General features: G+C 49.9%; 1 protein-coding gene across 12 annotated transcripts in view; it reads left to right on the top strand.

The window, feature by feature from the left end:
* Nucleotides 1-16,610, top strand: part of MAST2 (microtubule associated serine/threonine kinase 2) — a 212,847-nt gene that overhangs the window by 191,526 nt on the left and 4,711 nt on the right. For all 12 annotated transcript variants that reach the window (XM_059137764.1, XM_059137774.1, XM_059137765.1 and 9 more), the window contains 13 exons: nucleotides 2,193-2,402; nucleotides 7,781-7,882; nucleotides 8,705-8,837; nucleotides 9,650-9,711; nucleotides 9,979-10,064; nucleotides 10,520-10,728; nucleotides 11,771-11,909; nucleotides 13,800-13,932; nucleotides 14,696-14,861; nucleotides 15,373-15,474; nucleotides 15,710-15,832; nucleotides 16,004-16,113; nucleotides 16,437-16,591. In XM_059137764.1, coding sequence (XP_058993747.1) covers nucleotides 2,193-2,402; nucleotides 7,781-7,882; nucleotides 8,705-8,837; nucleotides 9,650-9,711; nucleotides 9,979-10,064; nucleotides 10,520-10,728; nucleotides 11,771-11,909; nucleotides 13,800-13,932; nucleotides 14,696-14,861; nucleotides 15,373-15,474; nucleotides 15,710-15,832; nucleotides 16,004-16,113; nucleotides 16,437-16,591 — 1,730 coding nt within the window. The remainder of the gene's footprint in view (nucleotides 1-2,192; nucleotides 2,403-7,780; nucleotides 7,883-8,704; nucleotides 8,838-9,649; nucleotides 9,712-9,978; nucleotides 10,065-10,519; nucleotides 10,729-11,770; nucleotides 11,910-13,799; nucleotides 13,933-14,695; nucleotides 14,862-15,372; nucleotides 15,475-15,709; nucleotides 15,833-16,003; nucleotides 16,114-16,436; nucleotides 16,592-16,610) is intronic.

Consider the following 16,610-nt stretch of genomic DNA (forward strand, 5'->3'; position numbering starts at 1 on the left):
CATCATATACCTGTGTGCACATATACTTAGATACATGTTTGTATTCGCATAAACGAATATAATGGCTCTAGATGGTTTCACATAAGCACTTTCACTACATAACTAATTGGCTGCTAGGCAATTCTGCTGTAAAACCTAAGATCCCCCAAAATAAATGAAGAACATTCATTAGAGAGGCATAATGAAACAAAAAACAAATAACAAAATTAAAAGGCTATTGCAAAATACAAAATATTTTAATACATTCAAAATGTATAGTGTAGATTCATGGCAATACAGCACAAATGACTGATTTTATTTTGATTCTACCTCTGCACTTGTCTTCAAAGTCTTTTGGTTATAATATTAGACATTTTGGGTTTGCTTGTGATTCATCTTCTTGCTTGGCTTTGCACTTTTTCTTTTTTCACCAAAATTTCATCCTTCATTAAGAGTATTAGTTTCTACATACAAGGATACTTTTTTTTTTTTTTTAAGATTGATTGATTTGAGAAAGAGCAAGCATGAGCAGGAGGGGCAGAGGGAGAAAGAGCGAGAGTCCTAAGCAGACTCCAAGCCAAGTGCAGAGCCCAGTGCAGGCCTGATATTACAACCTGAGCCAAAACCAAGAGCCAGGCACTTAACTGACTTGACCACACAGCCACCTCACGAGGATAAGTATTTATAACTAAGCCTTGTGTTGTGTTGTGAAAGCCTTCCATGCTGTTGTTTGTCCTTAGCATATTGTCACATGTCCGTTTATAGACGTTCCAGATTATGTGGGAAATGTAGGTTCAAAATTCTGAGCCACTGTGTAGACTATTACGAAGGCTAGGATTTGTATGAAGAATGAGAGTACTGCATCATTGGAGAAATGAAACCAAACTGTCAAATGAAACTGTCAACCAGTTATTGTTTTCCTTTACAGCAAAATTGCTTTATGGCCAATTAGTTATGCTTATGGTGAAAATATCTCTCACACACACCCCTGAACACACACTGGAAATCAGAAATTGCCCCCTAGTGGCAAAGGAAAGAAGGCCAAGTCCTAGATAGGCAGCCAGAAACTTGTTAACTGGTGTAATTTATCATTTGGCGTGACTTTGCAGTTAGGTCCCCAAGAAGCTTCTGAGCCAGACACCTCTTCTGCCCTGCTGAGGGTCCAGGTCCATGAGGAGGCAGGTTCACACCTTCAGTAAACACTCTTTGAGCATCTGCTTAGTCCACTTGGGTCCTAAGGTCAAGTAAGAGGCTCCTGAGATAAATCAAATTCTCTCTGACGTGAAATTCCCAGTGCAGAGAAGTCTTTAGAAAGCAGCAGTGTCCATGCAGTAAGATTATGCAGTTGGGAGGGCCAGTGGCAGCACAGAGGAAAGGAAATCCTAGGTGGCCTGGAGGAATCAAAGACTTCCCAGAGGAGGGACACCTGGGTGGCTTAGTGGGTTAAGCCTCTGCCTTCGGCTCAGGACATGATCCCAGGGTCCTGGGATCAAGCCCCACATCGGACTCTCTGCTCAGCAGGGAGCCTGCTTCCTCCTCTCTCTCTCTCTCTGCCTGCCAAATAAGTAAAATCTTAAAAAAAAAATAGACTTCCCAGAGGAGAGACAGACAATGTGGGAACTGAAATTGGAAGGAATGCTAGGAGTTTGCCAGGCTGGCCTGGCAGGTGAAGGAGCCACACACAAGGAACAACATCAACAGGCCTGAGCTAGCCCATTAAAGGGTGGGGGGCAGGGGGTGGCGGTGGGGGTGGGGGTGGGGAGCAGCAACCACTTCCATGTCCTCAGAGCAAAAGAGCATACCCTCCAAGGAGTGGGGGAGAGAGACAAGGCCAGATGAGAGAGGGCCTGGACTAGAATGTTTTTGTTTGTTTTAAAGATTTGTTTATTTATTTTAGAGACAGAGACAGTACATGAGGGAGGGGAGGGGCAAAGGGAGAGGAGAAGCAGACTCCCCACTCCCCATGCAGGGCTTGATCTAACAACCCCAAGATCACACAACCTGGGCGGAAACCAAGAGTTGGACGCTTAACCCACTGAATAGCCCCTTGGCTGTTTTGATTTAACTTAAGGGTCATCTTATCATGTGTGTAGCCATCAGGTTCCCCAAATGCAGGATCGGGAAACCAGGATCACAGAGCTTATCCTCGGGCTGAGCTCCCGACTAAGCTGCAACTAGAAGGGAAGTGTCACTTTTCCTGCTTTTATTTGCAGGCCACCGCGCAAATGGAAGAGCGTCTTGCAGAATTCATTTCCTCCAACACTCCAGACAGTGTGCTACCCTTAGCAGATGGAACCTTGAGCTTTATTCATCATCAGGTGATTGAGATGGCCCGAGACTGCCTGGATAAATCCCGCAACCGTCTCATTACATCACACTACTTCTATGAACTTCAAGAGAATTTAGAGAAACTTCTACAAGATGTGAGTGTCCTTGTGCTGGAACCCTGATACACCCTCGGTGAGGTAGTGGATTATTTATTCCGAGCTAGGAGAAGGGCATTAATGGTGTTTCCAGTTTTCTTAGAGGGCTTGCCACCTCCTTGCTCATATGCAGGACTTAAACCCAAGGGTGGTGCTGATGGACTTCGGTTCCTCCTCAGTCCCTTGCATCACTAAGAGAAACCTGTTTGGTATCCAAAGAACGCAGTTCTGTGGGCTTTTTATATGATCCCACTAAACTCTGCCTGAGGTTCCAACATTGGTAATATTCATAAATACTTGACTGCGTTTGTAACCCAAAGCCTAAAAGTGGCCCCAGTGACTGTGGTGGGTTCTCTTCTAGTGGAAATACTGGGGTAAGCAGAGCCTTCAGACTGTTTCCACTAACCCCAGGGAAAACCAGCCAGGTCTTGCACTGTGGGTTTATCCGTTTGCTGACATTTTGTATTTACATGGTGAGAAGTTCGCTGGTAGAGATTTAGGTGTTTAGAGACCTGATCTTCCCCAATATGAAAAGACTTCTTGGGGGGCTAGAGATAAAGTAACCCAGAGATGGTCAAGACCAGAGTATACCCTGAGTTGTTTTGTTTTGTTTTGTTTTGTTTTTTTAACCAGTGATTTTAAATATTTTATTTATTTATTTGACAGAGAGAGAGAGAGATCACAAGTAGGCGGGAGGGGGGGGAGCAGGCTCCCTGCTGAGCAGAGAGCCCGATGTGGGGCTCCATCCCAGGACTCCGAGATCATGACCTGAGCCGTAGCCAGTGGCTCAACCCACTGAGCCACCTAGGCACGGCGCCCCCCCCCCCCCGGCTTTTTTTTTTTTTTTTTTTTTAAGATTTTATTTGTGTATTTGAGAGCACGTGAGCGCACATGAATGGTGGGGGAGGAGCAGAGGGAGAGGGAGGGAAAAAGAATCCCAAGCATACTCTGTGCTGAGTATGAGCCTGACACAGGACTCAGTCCTAGGACCCCAAAATCATGATCTGTGCCAAATCCAAGAGTCTGACACTCAACCGACTGAGCCCCCCAGGTGCCCCATGCAGTGAGTTCTCACCCTATGCTTTCTGCTCCAGGGTTTGCTTTCCTCTTCGCCTCTATAGTCAGGCGTCCATTGCCGTCTCCCCTCAAATCACATTTACCTCGTATTACACCAGTGGGGTACAGTGGGGAGAACATGTGCCCCTTCATGTACTAGAGTATTTCCTAATTCAGACCCCTTTTACCTCCAGGCACTTGACCTTGCTCTGGTGTCCTAACAACTGAGCTGAGAACCCAGAGCTGTTGATCAAACAGGACTTCAGTGTGTTAGTCCAGAAATTAGGAGCGAGGAGTTGTTTGTTTTGTTTTTAATTAGCAAACAGTTGAATCTAGAGAAAACATGACTAAAGATGGCCATGATTATTGCTGTCAAATATGAAAGATTTCTCACATAATAGGTAGCAGATTGTTCCCTGTCCTCTAAAAGGCCTGTTAACCTAGTGGGCAAGAGTCACAGTGAGGAAAGTTTTGATTTAATAGATGAAAAAGTGCTTCCTTCTACAAAAATGCACTTTTTTTCCTGATTTCAAGAGTAATGCTTAAATTCAAATCTTGCAAAAGTATGATTTGAGCACACTAAATTCACATGCAAATCCCTGGCAGCTCTTTGTTTCTGTTCAAGAGTAACTTTCTGACAGTGGATAGGAATCCAGGACTGTGGCCTTAGGTAAAGGATCAAGCCGGAGTGACTTCCCCAGTGCTTGTATATCTAAGATTGATCTTCTGAAATGCTAAAGTCAGAGCCTTGCCCAAAGCCTTCAGGCATTTTCCAAGACTCGTGACCCCATACCCCACACCCCACCCCACCCCCACCCTGCCCCGGGAGTAGGTTGTGCAGTAAGAGCACTGAATACGGAGCCAATGCATTCATCCATTCCCTGATGTGCTGGGTCCTGGGGATGCATAAAAATCTGGTTCCATGTTCCAGCTCAAGGAATTTGCTGTTGAGTGGCCCATCAACAAGTGGAAAGAACACCTATCATTTATTGGAGTGTACTGTGTGCCGACAACACCCTGAGCCCTCTACATGAATTCTCTCACTTTTATGTATTATAGTGATTTTGACTGAGGAGCATTGACTAGTCGAGGTCCATTCTGAGCACAGTTCTGCATGGAAGGTTTGCGAAAAGTTGAGTCTTGACGTGTAGGTAGGAGTTCACCAGACTTAGGAAAATGTTTTTTGTTGTTCTTTTTTCCTTTTTTGCTTTCTGTGAAATTTATCATTTCCACATTAAAAATTTTTTCGAGAAGTATTTTCTTTTTTAACTACATAATGCCCATAGTAGACCACCATCATAAGTCATTAACATGTGAATTTTGAATTTAAAAAGCTACAGAGCCCAAGTTATATACAAATATCTTAGGCAATAATATTTACAAATCTGTGTACAACAAAGCAAATGTAAATAGTAAATGTAACATGAGAGTAATCAAAGGATTCACGGGAACAACCACTTAGGGTCAGTCTGCCCACCAGGAGCTGGTAAGAGCCAGCCTCTGGAATCCAACCACTTGTGAGAGGCACAGAGGAACTAGGTACATTCCAGAAATCACAGATGAAGTAGTCTGGTATGACTAGGTGAGGGATGCCTGCAGGGAAAAGTTGGTGGATAAATTTGAAGAGTCAGAATGGGAGAAGTTGGGAGGAGGGGCAAAGGCTGAAGTGTGTCTATGAGGAACTTAGGTCTTATCACAAAGGCAATGGGGAAATTACTGAATGGTTTTAATTTGGAAAATGGCAGGTTAGATTTACATTGGAAATAAAATCACTATCATTTATAGAGCACTCAGTGCATACTAGGCAATACATGATCTCATTTAATTTAATGTAATGTTCGCACCACCACCAAATCCACAGATGAGGAAACCAAAGCTTTTAAAAGAGGCTGGGTGAGCCCAGCGTAACTCTTTTCTGAACAGCTAGAACCCAAACCCAGGTTTGTCTTATTCCAGAGCCCGAAATCATCTCTTCAAACACTCTGTCAACAAACATTGACATCCTCTATGTAAGAGGCCCTGTGCTGGTCTTAGCACATAAGGGAAGAAAAGGAGCCCCGATCTCACGAGGCTCTACCATGTAGCTGGAGAGGCAGACAACTAGACATGCGGTACCATGTGATACGAGCAACAGAACATAGAAAGGGGAGCAGTTACTTCTGGTTCTTGTGTGTTTGGTGAGGGGTGGGGTACAGCCAGAGAACCGAGATGAAGATTCACACTTGATATTTGGGCTAAATCTTAAAAGAATAAAACTCATTTATTCTATTCACCAAGTGCCCAGCATCTCTCTTCATATCGTAACCAATTTTTTTTTTAATGGTCCTCATTTGCTGTTATTCTTTCCTAACAACCTGTTCACTGCTTGGTCTTCTGCCTTCTACTCTCCCTTCCCACCATTCCTCTAAAACTGTTTCAGGCAAAATTCACCAAGGAACAAATCAACCAATTGCCGGATAGATCCTGTGGCCTATTCCCATCCTCATCTGTCTTCACAACTCCGCAGAGCTCTGCGCCATGAATACCTCTCCCGGCCCCTTTGCCCCACTGGGGGTCCTGACACTGTTCTCTCCAGTCTTACAGTCTTGCTGCCCCTTTACGAGTTCCTACTCCACCCAGCTCTTAAATGCTGGTGTTCGTGTTGGAAGAGCACACGATTCTTGATCTCAGGGTTGTAAATTTGAGCCCCATCTTGGATGAGAGATTACGTTAAAAAAAAAAACAAAACACCCTTTTTTTTAAAAAGTATTAAATGCTGGTGCTCTGCATGGCACCACCCTGTGTATCGGTTCTCCTCCTCCTTTCTTCATGCTCTCCTTGACAGCTTCATTTCCTTCTGTGTCTCCCACTGTCGCCCCTACTCTGAGCCCACCCACCTGACTGCATCCCTCCCTCCCTGTTCTCTCTAGCTCCAGATCCGTGTTGCTAGCTGCTTCAGAAAGAGGACTCCACTTTGGCTTGGCAGGTTGGTTAGTATTCTTCCGTTGCAAGTAGTAGCAAGCCAGCTCAGAGTAGTTTAAGCAGGAAGGGAAACTAATCATCAAGATGAAAAAGCGTGGGTCTTCAAGAATTGAAGACAGGAATACAACTGGGTCCTTAGGGACCAAAACCAGAAACCAAAAGCTGGGGGAAGCTCAGGAAGTGGTCACTGTGCTCTCATGCCATTTTCCTCTGTGTCTTTGGTAGATGCAGCCATCCCTTTTCACCCAGCAGTAGATTATACAGTTCTGCCACGCTGATATTAACAGTTGTCTTTCCATCCTTTTTTTTTTTTTTTTTTAAGATTTTATTTGTTTATTTGACAGACAGAGATCACAATTAGAGAGGCAGGCAGAGAGAGGAGGAAGCAGGCTCCCTGCTGAGCAGAGAGCCCGATGTGGGACTCGATCCCAGGACCCTGGGATCATGACCTGAGCCGAAGGCAGCGGCTTAACCCACTGAGCCACCCAGGTGCCCCTTTCCATCCATTTTTAAATTCACAGGAGAGTCATCCATGCTGGTCAGCTCCTGGAGGTGGGCTGGAAGGGGCAGCCACACAATCCAGGTGTAGCTGCTAGATGTGAGAGCGGTTTCCATAAAAAGAAAGGCTCCTGGGCTGGGTAGATACCCAAGGAAGTATCTAGTATAGGTTAGTTTAGGCACCTCAAACTCTGCACGTGCAAAACAGAGCTTTTCCACCCGCCCTTACCCGAACTACTTACCTTCTTATATTTATTTCATTTGTGGGTTTGCGAAATGCCCCTGAACTTGTAGCAGTATTTCCCTTCTCTTCTTGCTTCTTTTAGCCCCCAGGTCTACTCAGTCCTCCACCACAGAAATGGTCCCAGGCTGTGTCTTTCTCTCCATCCTTCCTGCTGGGCTTTCTGGCTTTCTCATGCACGTTACTGCAGTAGCCCCTTCATGGATTTTTTTCCCCCTTTTCGGCTTGCACTCTTCCCTGCACTGTTCACACCACAGCCGGAGGGATCTTTCTAAAATGATATTGGTTCGCCTCCCTCCTGCTTTGAAGTCTTTCTGTTTCTGACATTCTGCCTGGGTTGGGAAGTGAACAGTGAAAGCTCCCATGAGAGTTGCCCCTTGAGCTGGGGTCTGGATGGAGGAACAGGTAAAGGCACGTGTCTCTGTGACATTCCATGGTGTCATGTAGTGTCCTAGAGCTCCCTGTCACGGTGCACTGGCTTTCTCTAATGTCTTCATTTTGCAGAAGTCTCTGAACTACCCCACCGTTTCTCCCCAGAGCCAGCTCTGCCCAGCCCTGGCCAGCATCAGCCCCGCCATGCTGTGCCAGTGGATTGCTTCACCAACCTTTCTCTTCCCTGCAGGCTCACGAGCGCTCAGAGAGTTCAGAAGTGGCTTTCGTGATGCAGCTGGTGAAGAAGCTGATGATTGTCATTGCCCGCCCAGCTCGACTCCTGGAATGCCTGGTGAGCGCACTCCTGGGAAGGTTGAGAGGGGGTGGGGCATGGAGCGGAAGTATCCTACTACCAGCAAAACTGCGGCAGTCCTTATTTAATATGATCTGCCAATGTGGGGGCCCAGACGAGTTCCTGTGAGGAAAATGGCTGCTCCCGAGGAGTATTAGTCTGTCCCCCTCACAGCCAGCAGGCCCCAGGTGGTCAGGTCTGGGCGGTCAGGAGCACGGAACAGTTCCCTTGGCATAGGTCGAGTCCTTCACTTCACCATACCCAGCACTTTACTGAGCACCTACTTTAGGATAGGCGCTGGGGACACAGACACAGACAAAGCAGAGTCCCTGATCCTGAGGGCTTCCTCTGTCATGCAGTTAGTCTCTTAGTGCCTCCGATGGGACAGGACTGCTGTACTGTCCTCACGGTTCTCCAACCTCTAGCACACAGGGGGCACCAGTAAATATCTGAAGGCAGGTGTATGTGTGTGTGTGCGTGTGTGTGTGTCTGTGTGTGTGCGTGTGTGTGTGTGTTTGTGGCTGGCAGGAGGCTCCGGACCAGGTCAACAGGCTGAGCTATCTAGAAAACAAATAAAAGGTCTGGTTCTTATTGTCGGGAAGACAGCATATACTTAGGCTGTCCAGCCTGGAGCTGACCTGGAAGACGGCTTTGTCCCCATTCTTATGATCCCTGAATCATGAAGCTTCTGGGCATTTGGGGGCAAGGGTGTCCGATCACAAAGAAAAAGTCCTTTCATCATGCTTGGGGCATGTGCTGTCAACATCAAAGAGGCCTTCCCTTGTAGCCCTCACCACTGACTGCCTCTCTCCCCTGGTGCAGGAGTTTGACCCTGAAGAGTTCTACCACCTGTTAGAAGCAGCCGAGGGCCATGCCAAAGAGGGACAAGGGATTAAATGTGACATTCCCCGCTACATCGTTAGTCAACTGGGCCTCACACGGGATCCCCTAGAGGGTGAGCATGCTGCCTCGTGGCTGCAGACACACCCCACAGCCAACAAGTTCTAACGGCAGGGAAGCCACTTGAAGAAGAGGCTTAGATCGGACATGGACACAACACAGCACCAGGGGCCTCAGGGCTGTCGGAGGAACCCCATTTTCTCTGTGATGGTGCAGCTCCTCCTTCAGATTGGTTTACACATCTACCTGATATAACCCAACCCGGATTGTCATGAGCCCCGCTGGGTTGGATTTAGAACCTAAGGTCAAAAGAGGTCAACCGCAAAGGACCACAATTGCATTTTCAAAAATGGCCACCTCCTGTGCATGCTTACCTCCCCTTCTGCCACCTTACTGGCCCTTCTGTGACTTCAGTGGGGTCCCAACCCAGGCTTGAGCAGATCTCTCCATTCTCCAGGGTTCAACTATGTTCCCACAGGAACCCTGGGCTTCTAAGTCCCTGATCTCTTTTCATCCACCTTCCCTGCTTCCCAACCTCACCGGTGGAGTGGGATACAGACCGATAGCCCCACCTTTGGCTCTATTTTCCAGGAATTGTCCTAAATTTGAAGTAAACTTTTTTAAATTTGCCAGGCCTTGTGAATGGCACTGGGCTTCTAGAAATAGGAGTGGCACTATTATTTGGCAGACAGGTCCTAAAACTGTGACTGCTCTGGGGAAAGAGCCACAGGACCACATTTGCACCCAGCCTGATGCAGGAGATCCAGATGCCCACCTTGTACGTGCCACTGTGTGCTCTGAGGGGACTGTCGGGATGTTTGACATCGCTGTGCACACTTTTCTCTTGTGCCCTTGCTTTGTTTCTAGAAATGGCCCAGTTGAGCAGCTATGACAGTCCTGACACTCCAGAGACAGATGATTCAGTGGAGGTAAAGACCTTGAGTTCCTGCCCCAATCCCAGAGGCTGGGCCCTCTGAAGCAGAGGGTGCAAGTCCTCTTGGAGAGGACATCTGAGGGCAGGATGGGGAGTGGATGGTTGCACCTGCTGTCTCCGAAGTCACTCAGCTCCTGCATTAGGAAGCTTGAGTGGGGCTGTATGAGGACTAAGAGCTGAGTGGATGCCGGGCCTCCAGCTTCCCTGAGCACCTGGGCTCTAAGGAACATGCTTGCCTCCTGCCTTTGCTCTTGTCTTCCAGGGCCGTGGGGCATCTCTGACATCTAAAAAGACACCCTCTGAAGAGGACTTCGAAACTATTAAGCTCATCAGCAATGGCGCCTATGGGTAAAGGCAGGGGTGTGGTGTGGCCAAGACTGGAGCTGAGTCAGCCCTTGGGCTCTTCCTTCTAGAACTGTATGATACCCGGTCCTCTGGGTGGCAGTTGCCTCAGGATAGGCCCTCCCCAAAGCCTCATGGAGAAACAGGAGTTCAGTTTCCTCTAACATCTGGCGTTGTTCCTTTCCCAGACAAGATCCCCGCTCCTCTTGGTATCAGTCCTCCTCTAGCTGAGCTCTGGGGAAGGGTTGAACTGTGTCCTCGGGACTTCGTGTCTTGGGAAATTGAAGAGTTCTGTGGGTAGGAGACCCAGATCCTTCTCATCAAGAAGGACACCCCTGCTCCTTTGGTCTGTGCATTTATAAAGTGGGATAGGAGGCAATTTGGATGCCCCTCTCTGGGCGGTAGGGAGCACAGCCCAGGTGCTGAGGGCCCATGGGAGATGGGATGGGTTGTGTTTCCAGAGCTGTATTTCTGGTGCGGCATAAGTCCACCCGGCAGCGCTTTGCCATGAAGAAGGTCAACAAGCAGAACTTGATCCTTCGGAACCAGATCCAGCAGGCCTTCGTGGAGCGTGACATACTGACTTTTGCCGAGAACCCCTTTGTGGTCAGCATGTTCTGCTCCTTTGAGACCAAGCGCCACCTGTGCATGGTGATGGAGTATGTTGAAGGTACTGGGGGAGAGGTGGCCTGGCATGGAGGCCAAGGCACTGTATGAGGCCTGGCCCGGAGCTGCAACCAGCCGCTTTAGATAGGGGTGACGTTTCAGGGCCCAGCTTCCCAATCTCTTTGGCATTGGTTTCTGCCTTAGGGTCTCAGAGACAGTTCGGCCATATGGCTGGGCCACATGGTGGGCACAAGGCTCCCTGCCCCACCCAGGGAGAGGCTTCCGGTCTAGTAACTGCCGTGAGGCTGTCCATGTCAGGTGCAAAGAGAGGCTTTTGGGGACAGGATGCATCAACCCAACAGCTGTAGAAGCCTCTGCCCCAAAGCCTGGATGCTGTCTACGGCTGGCCCAGGCGGGAACAAAGGAGGGAGCAGAGCCACGCAAGCCCAGGGTGGCATGCGGGAGGAAGGAATGCCACTGTCCTGATGGATGGCTGGTGAAGGGGACATCCCTTGAAGGGGACACACCACACAAAATACTCTGGGGATGGAGTCAAAGAGCATCACAGGGCCTCCTGGGGGAGAGACGACAGCTTTCCCAGTGACCTTCACTCTTCCCTTTGCACTGCTGGGTGCAGCTTCCAGACATACTTGGCTTAAGTCTTGAAGTTGAAACTGAACAGAACTCTCCTTTTAATTCAGGGAGTAGTGCTGGGAGTTTACAATGTTGCCTTATTCAAAAACCAAAGGATAGCCAACAGGAAGGACATAAGTGGACAAAGGCTGGAGGCTCAGTCAGATGTGTTTGTAATATGCAGGACTCCCACCCGGAAATCACATCGCTTTCCCCCTGCCAGTCCCCTCACAGGCATGAAGGCCCAGCTTCCTACCCTCCCTGGCCTGAAGAGTGGCTGTGACAGCCGTTGGCAGACTCACTTCTGCCTGCGACTCCCCACATTCTGTTTGCCCCCCTGTCCCAGCACCGGAAGAGCGAGACTCCCAGTCTCTAGCCCCAGAGGAGTCCCCGAGGCCTCACTGACCGGAAGCCTGAGACCACCCTGAGTAGGGAACTGGGTCCTTCCTTCAGAGTGTCCTGGGCTTTTGCAGGAGGAGACTGTGCCACCCTGCTGAAGAACATCGGGGCCCTGCCTGTGGACATGGTGCGTCTGTACTTTGCAGAGACCGTGCTGGCCCTGGAGTACTTGCACAACTACGGCATCGTGCACCGTGACCTCAAGCCTGACAAGTACGCCCACTCTCTGGGGCCCTAGTCCGAGGTCTCCCTCTTAGGTCTCTAAATAAGTGAAGGCAGACACAGCGTATTTGAATCTGTCCCAGAATGGCTAATTGAGAACAGTTCTCGTGCGGGTGTCTGTCCAGGCCTAGCTCTCTGGCCCCTGACAGCCCCAAATGCAAAGCCTGTTGCCTGCGAGTCTGGCCGGGGCTTCGTAAGTCCTCAGTGACATGTAAAAGTCCCTGAAGACCTCTGCTAAAGAAACCAAGCAAGAGAAAGTTGGCACCATCTAGGAGATGGCTGAAGGAGTGTTCTGACATTTACTGATGTGTCTGGGCCAAGCACTATAATCTGGGCTGTAAGGTAGTCCCTGACCTACAGAACTTTAGGGTGGGAAACAGCGGTCTGCCTACAGGCTCCTTCTCAGAAGGCATTAGTCAGGTGGGGAAAGGTGGGAGGAGCTTTCTAAAGCCAGGAAGCAGGATTTGCAAAAGGCACACAGGCATGAGAGGCTGCAAGCTGGGAACTACCTTAGCACACTGCACGGAGACAGGGATGCTTGACTGGTCAGAGTGGTAAGGGATGAGGCCGGAGAGAGAGGCAGGGAGTAGATCGTCAGGGGTCTTTTTGTTAGGTTTGGGTTTTATTGTAAACGGTCCTAGCGAGTCTTCAAAGGGCCTGTTAGCCAGAGGTGTGATAGAATGACACGCTCAGATTTTGATTTAGGCTTAGCAAGATCACTCTGCCAACGGAAAGATGGTGAGGCTGCTGCAGGAGACCAGGCCAAGCCAACCGCGCCTGCAGGGTACAGAAGAGAGGGGAAACTGTTTAGGACGTAGAAAGGAAACCAAAATGTGGGGGAGGGCATGGGTGTGGGAGAGGAAAAGGGAGCAGGAATCTGGGATATTTTCCAGATTTCCAGCTCAGAACTAGTGCATGAGGATAAGCCTCTGTCATGGAAAGTGGCTTTGACACTAGACAGACCAGAGTTCAAATGACCACTTGTTAACTCTACGAGCTTGGATCCGTTAATTAAACCTCCGAGGCTCTTTGTTCCTCCCCCTTTAAGATGTGGGTAATCATACCTACTTTGTTTTATTAGTTACTCTGTTGTAAGGCTTTTTAGAAGCCAGAATATAAATAATAAGGTACTTATCACAGAGCTCAGAGGTAACAGATCATTTTCTGCAAAGAGGATCCATTAGGAGGTGTGGCTCTTTTTTAGACAGGTCAAGTTCACAGTGCTTTAAGACCTCTGGGCAGTTAGTAGGCCTAGAGCTCTTAAAGGAAGTCAAGATGCTGATTTGGGAAGATGCTGATTTGGGAATAATAAATAAAGGAGTGGCAGGGTGAAGCCTTTGTTATGAAATGAAATGACTCAGGCAGAGTATGTGACTGGAGAAGAAAGAGACCATTTTCTGTGAAGTCCTATCTCTGGTTGCTCCCAGCTAGCTCTCCTTTAAAACCAGCTGTGGACATGGCACACGATTCTGTGCCCCTTTCCCCTCTCCCCGAGCCTGGGTGTGGTGAGACACCCAGGTGAGGGGAGGGGACTGGGTATGGCGAGAGCTGTGGGCTGAGGCTAATTGCTCTGTGGAAGCAAGTCTGTCCTTCAGCTAGCTGGTACCTGCCCCCAGCAGAGAATATGGTTTGAAGGCAGCAAACGGTAACGAGTTGGGTGAATGGGCAAAAGGCAGGTGAGTTGCTTGTGCAAAATGCAGAACTCACAAAGCCAGAGACACCTTTTCTTTCGCAACTGCCTGTCTCCCTCCTGAAGCTACCCTGCTTAAGTCCCACAGGAAGCCTATAAAAGCCTGAGTGGGAAAATTGGGCGTATACTAAAATCAGCACTCTTGGAAAACCAGGAAATAACCCCATACTTTTGTGTCTCTGACTTCCCAGCCTCCTGATTACATCCATGGGACACATCAAGCTTACTGACTTTGGCCTTTCTAAAATTGGCCTCATGAGCCTGACAACAAACTTGTACGAGGGCCACATTGAGAAGGATGCCCGGGAGTTCCTAGACAAGCAGGTAAGGAAGGATGGTTGAGACCTTGGGGGTTGAGGTCCAGACTTCAGAATATGGGGTGAGGGGCCACATACTCAACCCCGTGGCTACATGTTAAGACTGGAAACTCCTCTATCTTTTCCTATTTTTGGTTCCAGAGAGGCATTGAGATAAGGTAGCACATTTGGAAAATGGGGTGGGCCTCAAGAATCATAATGGATATAAAATCCAAAATCCTCTTCCTCGGGGTTTGGAGAAAATAGGTCACATAACCATTGTTACTCTAAGAGACTAACATGAGATGATTCCTGATCCTCCTAGCCTCAGTCAAGGGCAAGGCCCTTCTGGAGTCTGTTGTTCTTGGAGCACAGCTCGAAGTTTCCACTGGGCTGTGACCCAGCGTCCTGAGAGTAGCCTCTGGATGTTTCCTGATTTGACAGTTCAGATGGTAACTGTCCGCAAGTCCCTGCAGTAGTCATGTGACTGTAGGGACAGTCCTCTGAGAGACTGGAGAGTAGAGGCCAGTTTGGGAACTAGATGCCATAAAGAGGTGTTGAGGGCTCAGGGGGCGGTTTTCTAGGCTCAAATTACATGTTTAACTGGGAAGTACTCCACCGGCAGTTCCAGCTCTAATACTCTGGGTTCCTATTGACCTTGCTCTTTAACCGAAGGAAGCGGAGTCTTCATTCAGAGACTTCTCCAGGAGTGGGAACATCCCCACCCCTTCAGCCGTGATGCCAGTGAGCTGCCTCAGGACACTGAGCCAGCCTGGCTTCTCTGTGCCCAGGTCTGCGGGACCCCGGAGTACATTGCGCCTGAAGTGATCCTGCGTCAGGGCTATGGAAAGCCGGTGGACTGGTGGGCCATGGGCATAATCCTGTATGAGTTCCTGGTGGGTTGCGTCCCTTTCTTTGGAGATACTCCGGAGGAGCTCTTTGGGCAAGTGATCAGTGGTAGGTACCGTCACCCTGGTACACTAGGGAGACAGAGTCTGGACCCACAAATATGATTTATGCATTCACCTGTGAGGCTTATGTTGTAACTTCACGTGTGTGTGTGTGTGTGCGCATGTGTACATGTGCATACTATCACCCAGGGCTTGTTCTGTTTGTGTCACCCCGTGTGTTGGCATGAGTGTGCCTGCGGTGTGTGTGTCTGTGACTACACTAGTGTCTGAAGTGTCGAGTCAGGCTGAGCTAGAGCTTCAGGACAGGGGAAGTCCTGGATCACAGGATGGGACATGGTGAGTGGATGTGACACACACACCGCCCCCCAGGAGGACAGGAACCTATAGAACTTAAGGAGCTGGGCCCCAGGCAAGGCTTTCAGGGGCTCTGGACTGGACCCTCTGTGGCTCCCTCCCCATCTCTTATCCTAGAACCCTCCTCTGTATCTCCCCACTCTGCCTGAAGCCTCTGAGACCCCGCGGTAAGCCCCTCCTTCCCTCTTTCCCCCGCTCTATAGATGAGATCGTGTGGCCTGAGGGGGATGATGCTCTGCCGCCCGATGCCCAGGACCTCACCTCCAAACTGCTCCATCAGAACCCTCTGGAGAGACTGGGCACAGGTAGGACAGGGCCACCTGACCTTTCTCACAGCTTGCAAGAGAGTGGTTGAGTCCACTCACCAAGGAAGCTCGGGCTGGCCCTGAGACTGCCCTGCTCCTGTAAGTGCGGGAAGAGAGGTGCTGGAGTGGAGGCCTTCAGGACCGGCCTCCTGAGGGCTGGGTTCTCACTGGACTCGCTGGTGGGGACCCCACACAGCTCAACCCGCGCCCTGGCCCACGCCCTTCCTGTCCACAGGCAGCGCCTCTGAGGTGAAGCAGCATTCCTTCTTTACCGGTCTGGACTGGACAGGACTTCTTCGCCAGAAGGCTGAATTTATTCCCCAGCTGGAGTCAGAGGATGATACCAGCTACTTTGACAGTAAGGCCATGGGGATGGGGAGGAGTGGGGATCCTGTCTGCCCAGAGACGCCTGTGCACCCTGAACTTGGCATCAGGAGCAACTTCTTCAGGCCCTCTGAGGTCTGATAAGGGTCAAAAGGAGGCACTACCAGGGGCCTCTGAAGGGAACCGTCCTGTGTGTCTGGTCCAGCCCGCTCAGAGCGCTACCACCATGTGGACTCAGAGGATGAGGAAGAAGTGAGTGAGGATGGCTGCCTGGAGATCCGCCAGTTCTCTTCATGCTCTCCAAGGTTCAGCAAGGTGCGACGCGGCAGGCCCAGGCTGGGCAGAGCAGGAGGGCTGGGAGAAGAGGGCCTGTCAGGGGCTGTGGCTGGGGCCCGTGGGGGGAGCAGGTGATGGGGCCGGCCCTAGGAAAAGGGGGAGAAAGGGCTGGGCCTGCGTATAGCAGAGACTGCAAGAAGTGCTCCAGGCCCCGACGGTGGGATAGCTGCTTCCTCCAGTATGCACCTGGCATGGAAGAGGAAAGGGCAGGACTCGTTCCAGTTCCTGGGCTTCCGATGCCAAGGACACTTTGGGGCGGTGTGGCTGTTGGGGCCTGTACCCAGCAGAGACTCTTCCCACAGGTGTACAGTAGTATGGAGCGTCTGTCACTGCTCGAGGAGCGCCGGGCACCACCCCCCACCAAGCGCAGCCTGAGCGAGGAAAAGGACGACCGCTCTGATGGCCTGGCAGGGCTGAAGGGCCGAGACCGGAGCTGGGTGATCGGCTCCCCTGAGATGTGAGCACCCAGGACTCCC

The sequence above is a fragment of the Mustela lutreola genome, chromosome 10 (assembly GCF_030435805.1).
Source record: "Mustela lutreola isolate mMusLut2 chromosome 10, mMusLut2.pri, whole genome shotgun sequence".
Classification (NCBI taxonomy): Eukaryota; Metazoa; Chordata; class Mammalia; order Carnivora; family Mustelidae; genus Mustela; species Mustela lutreola.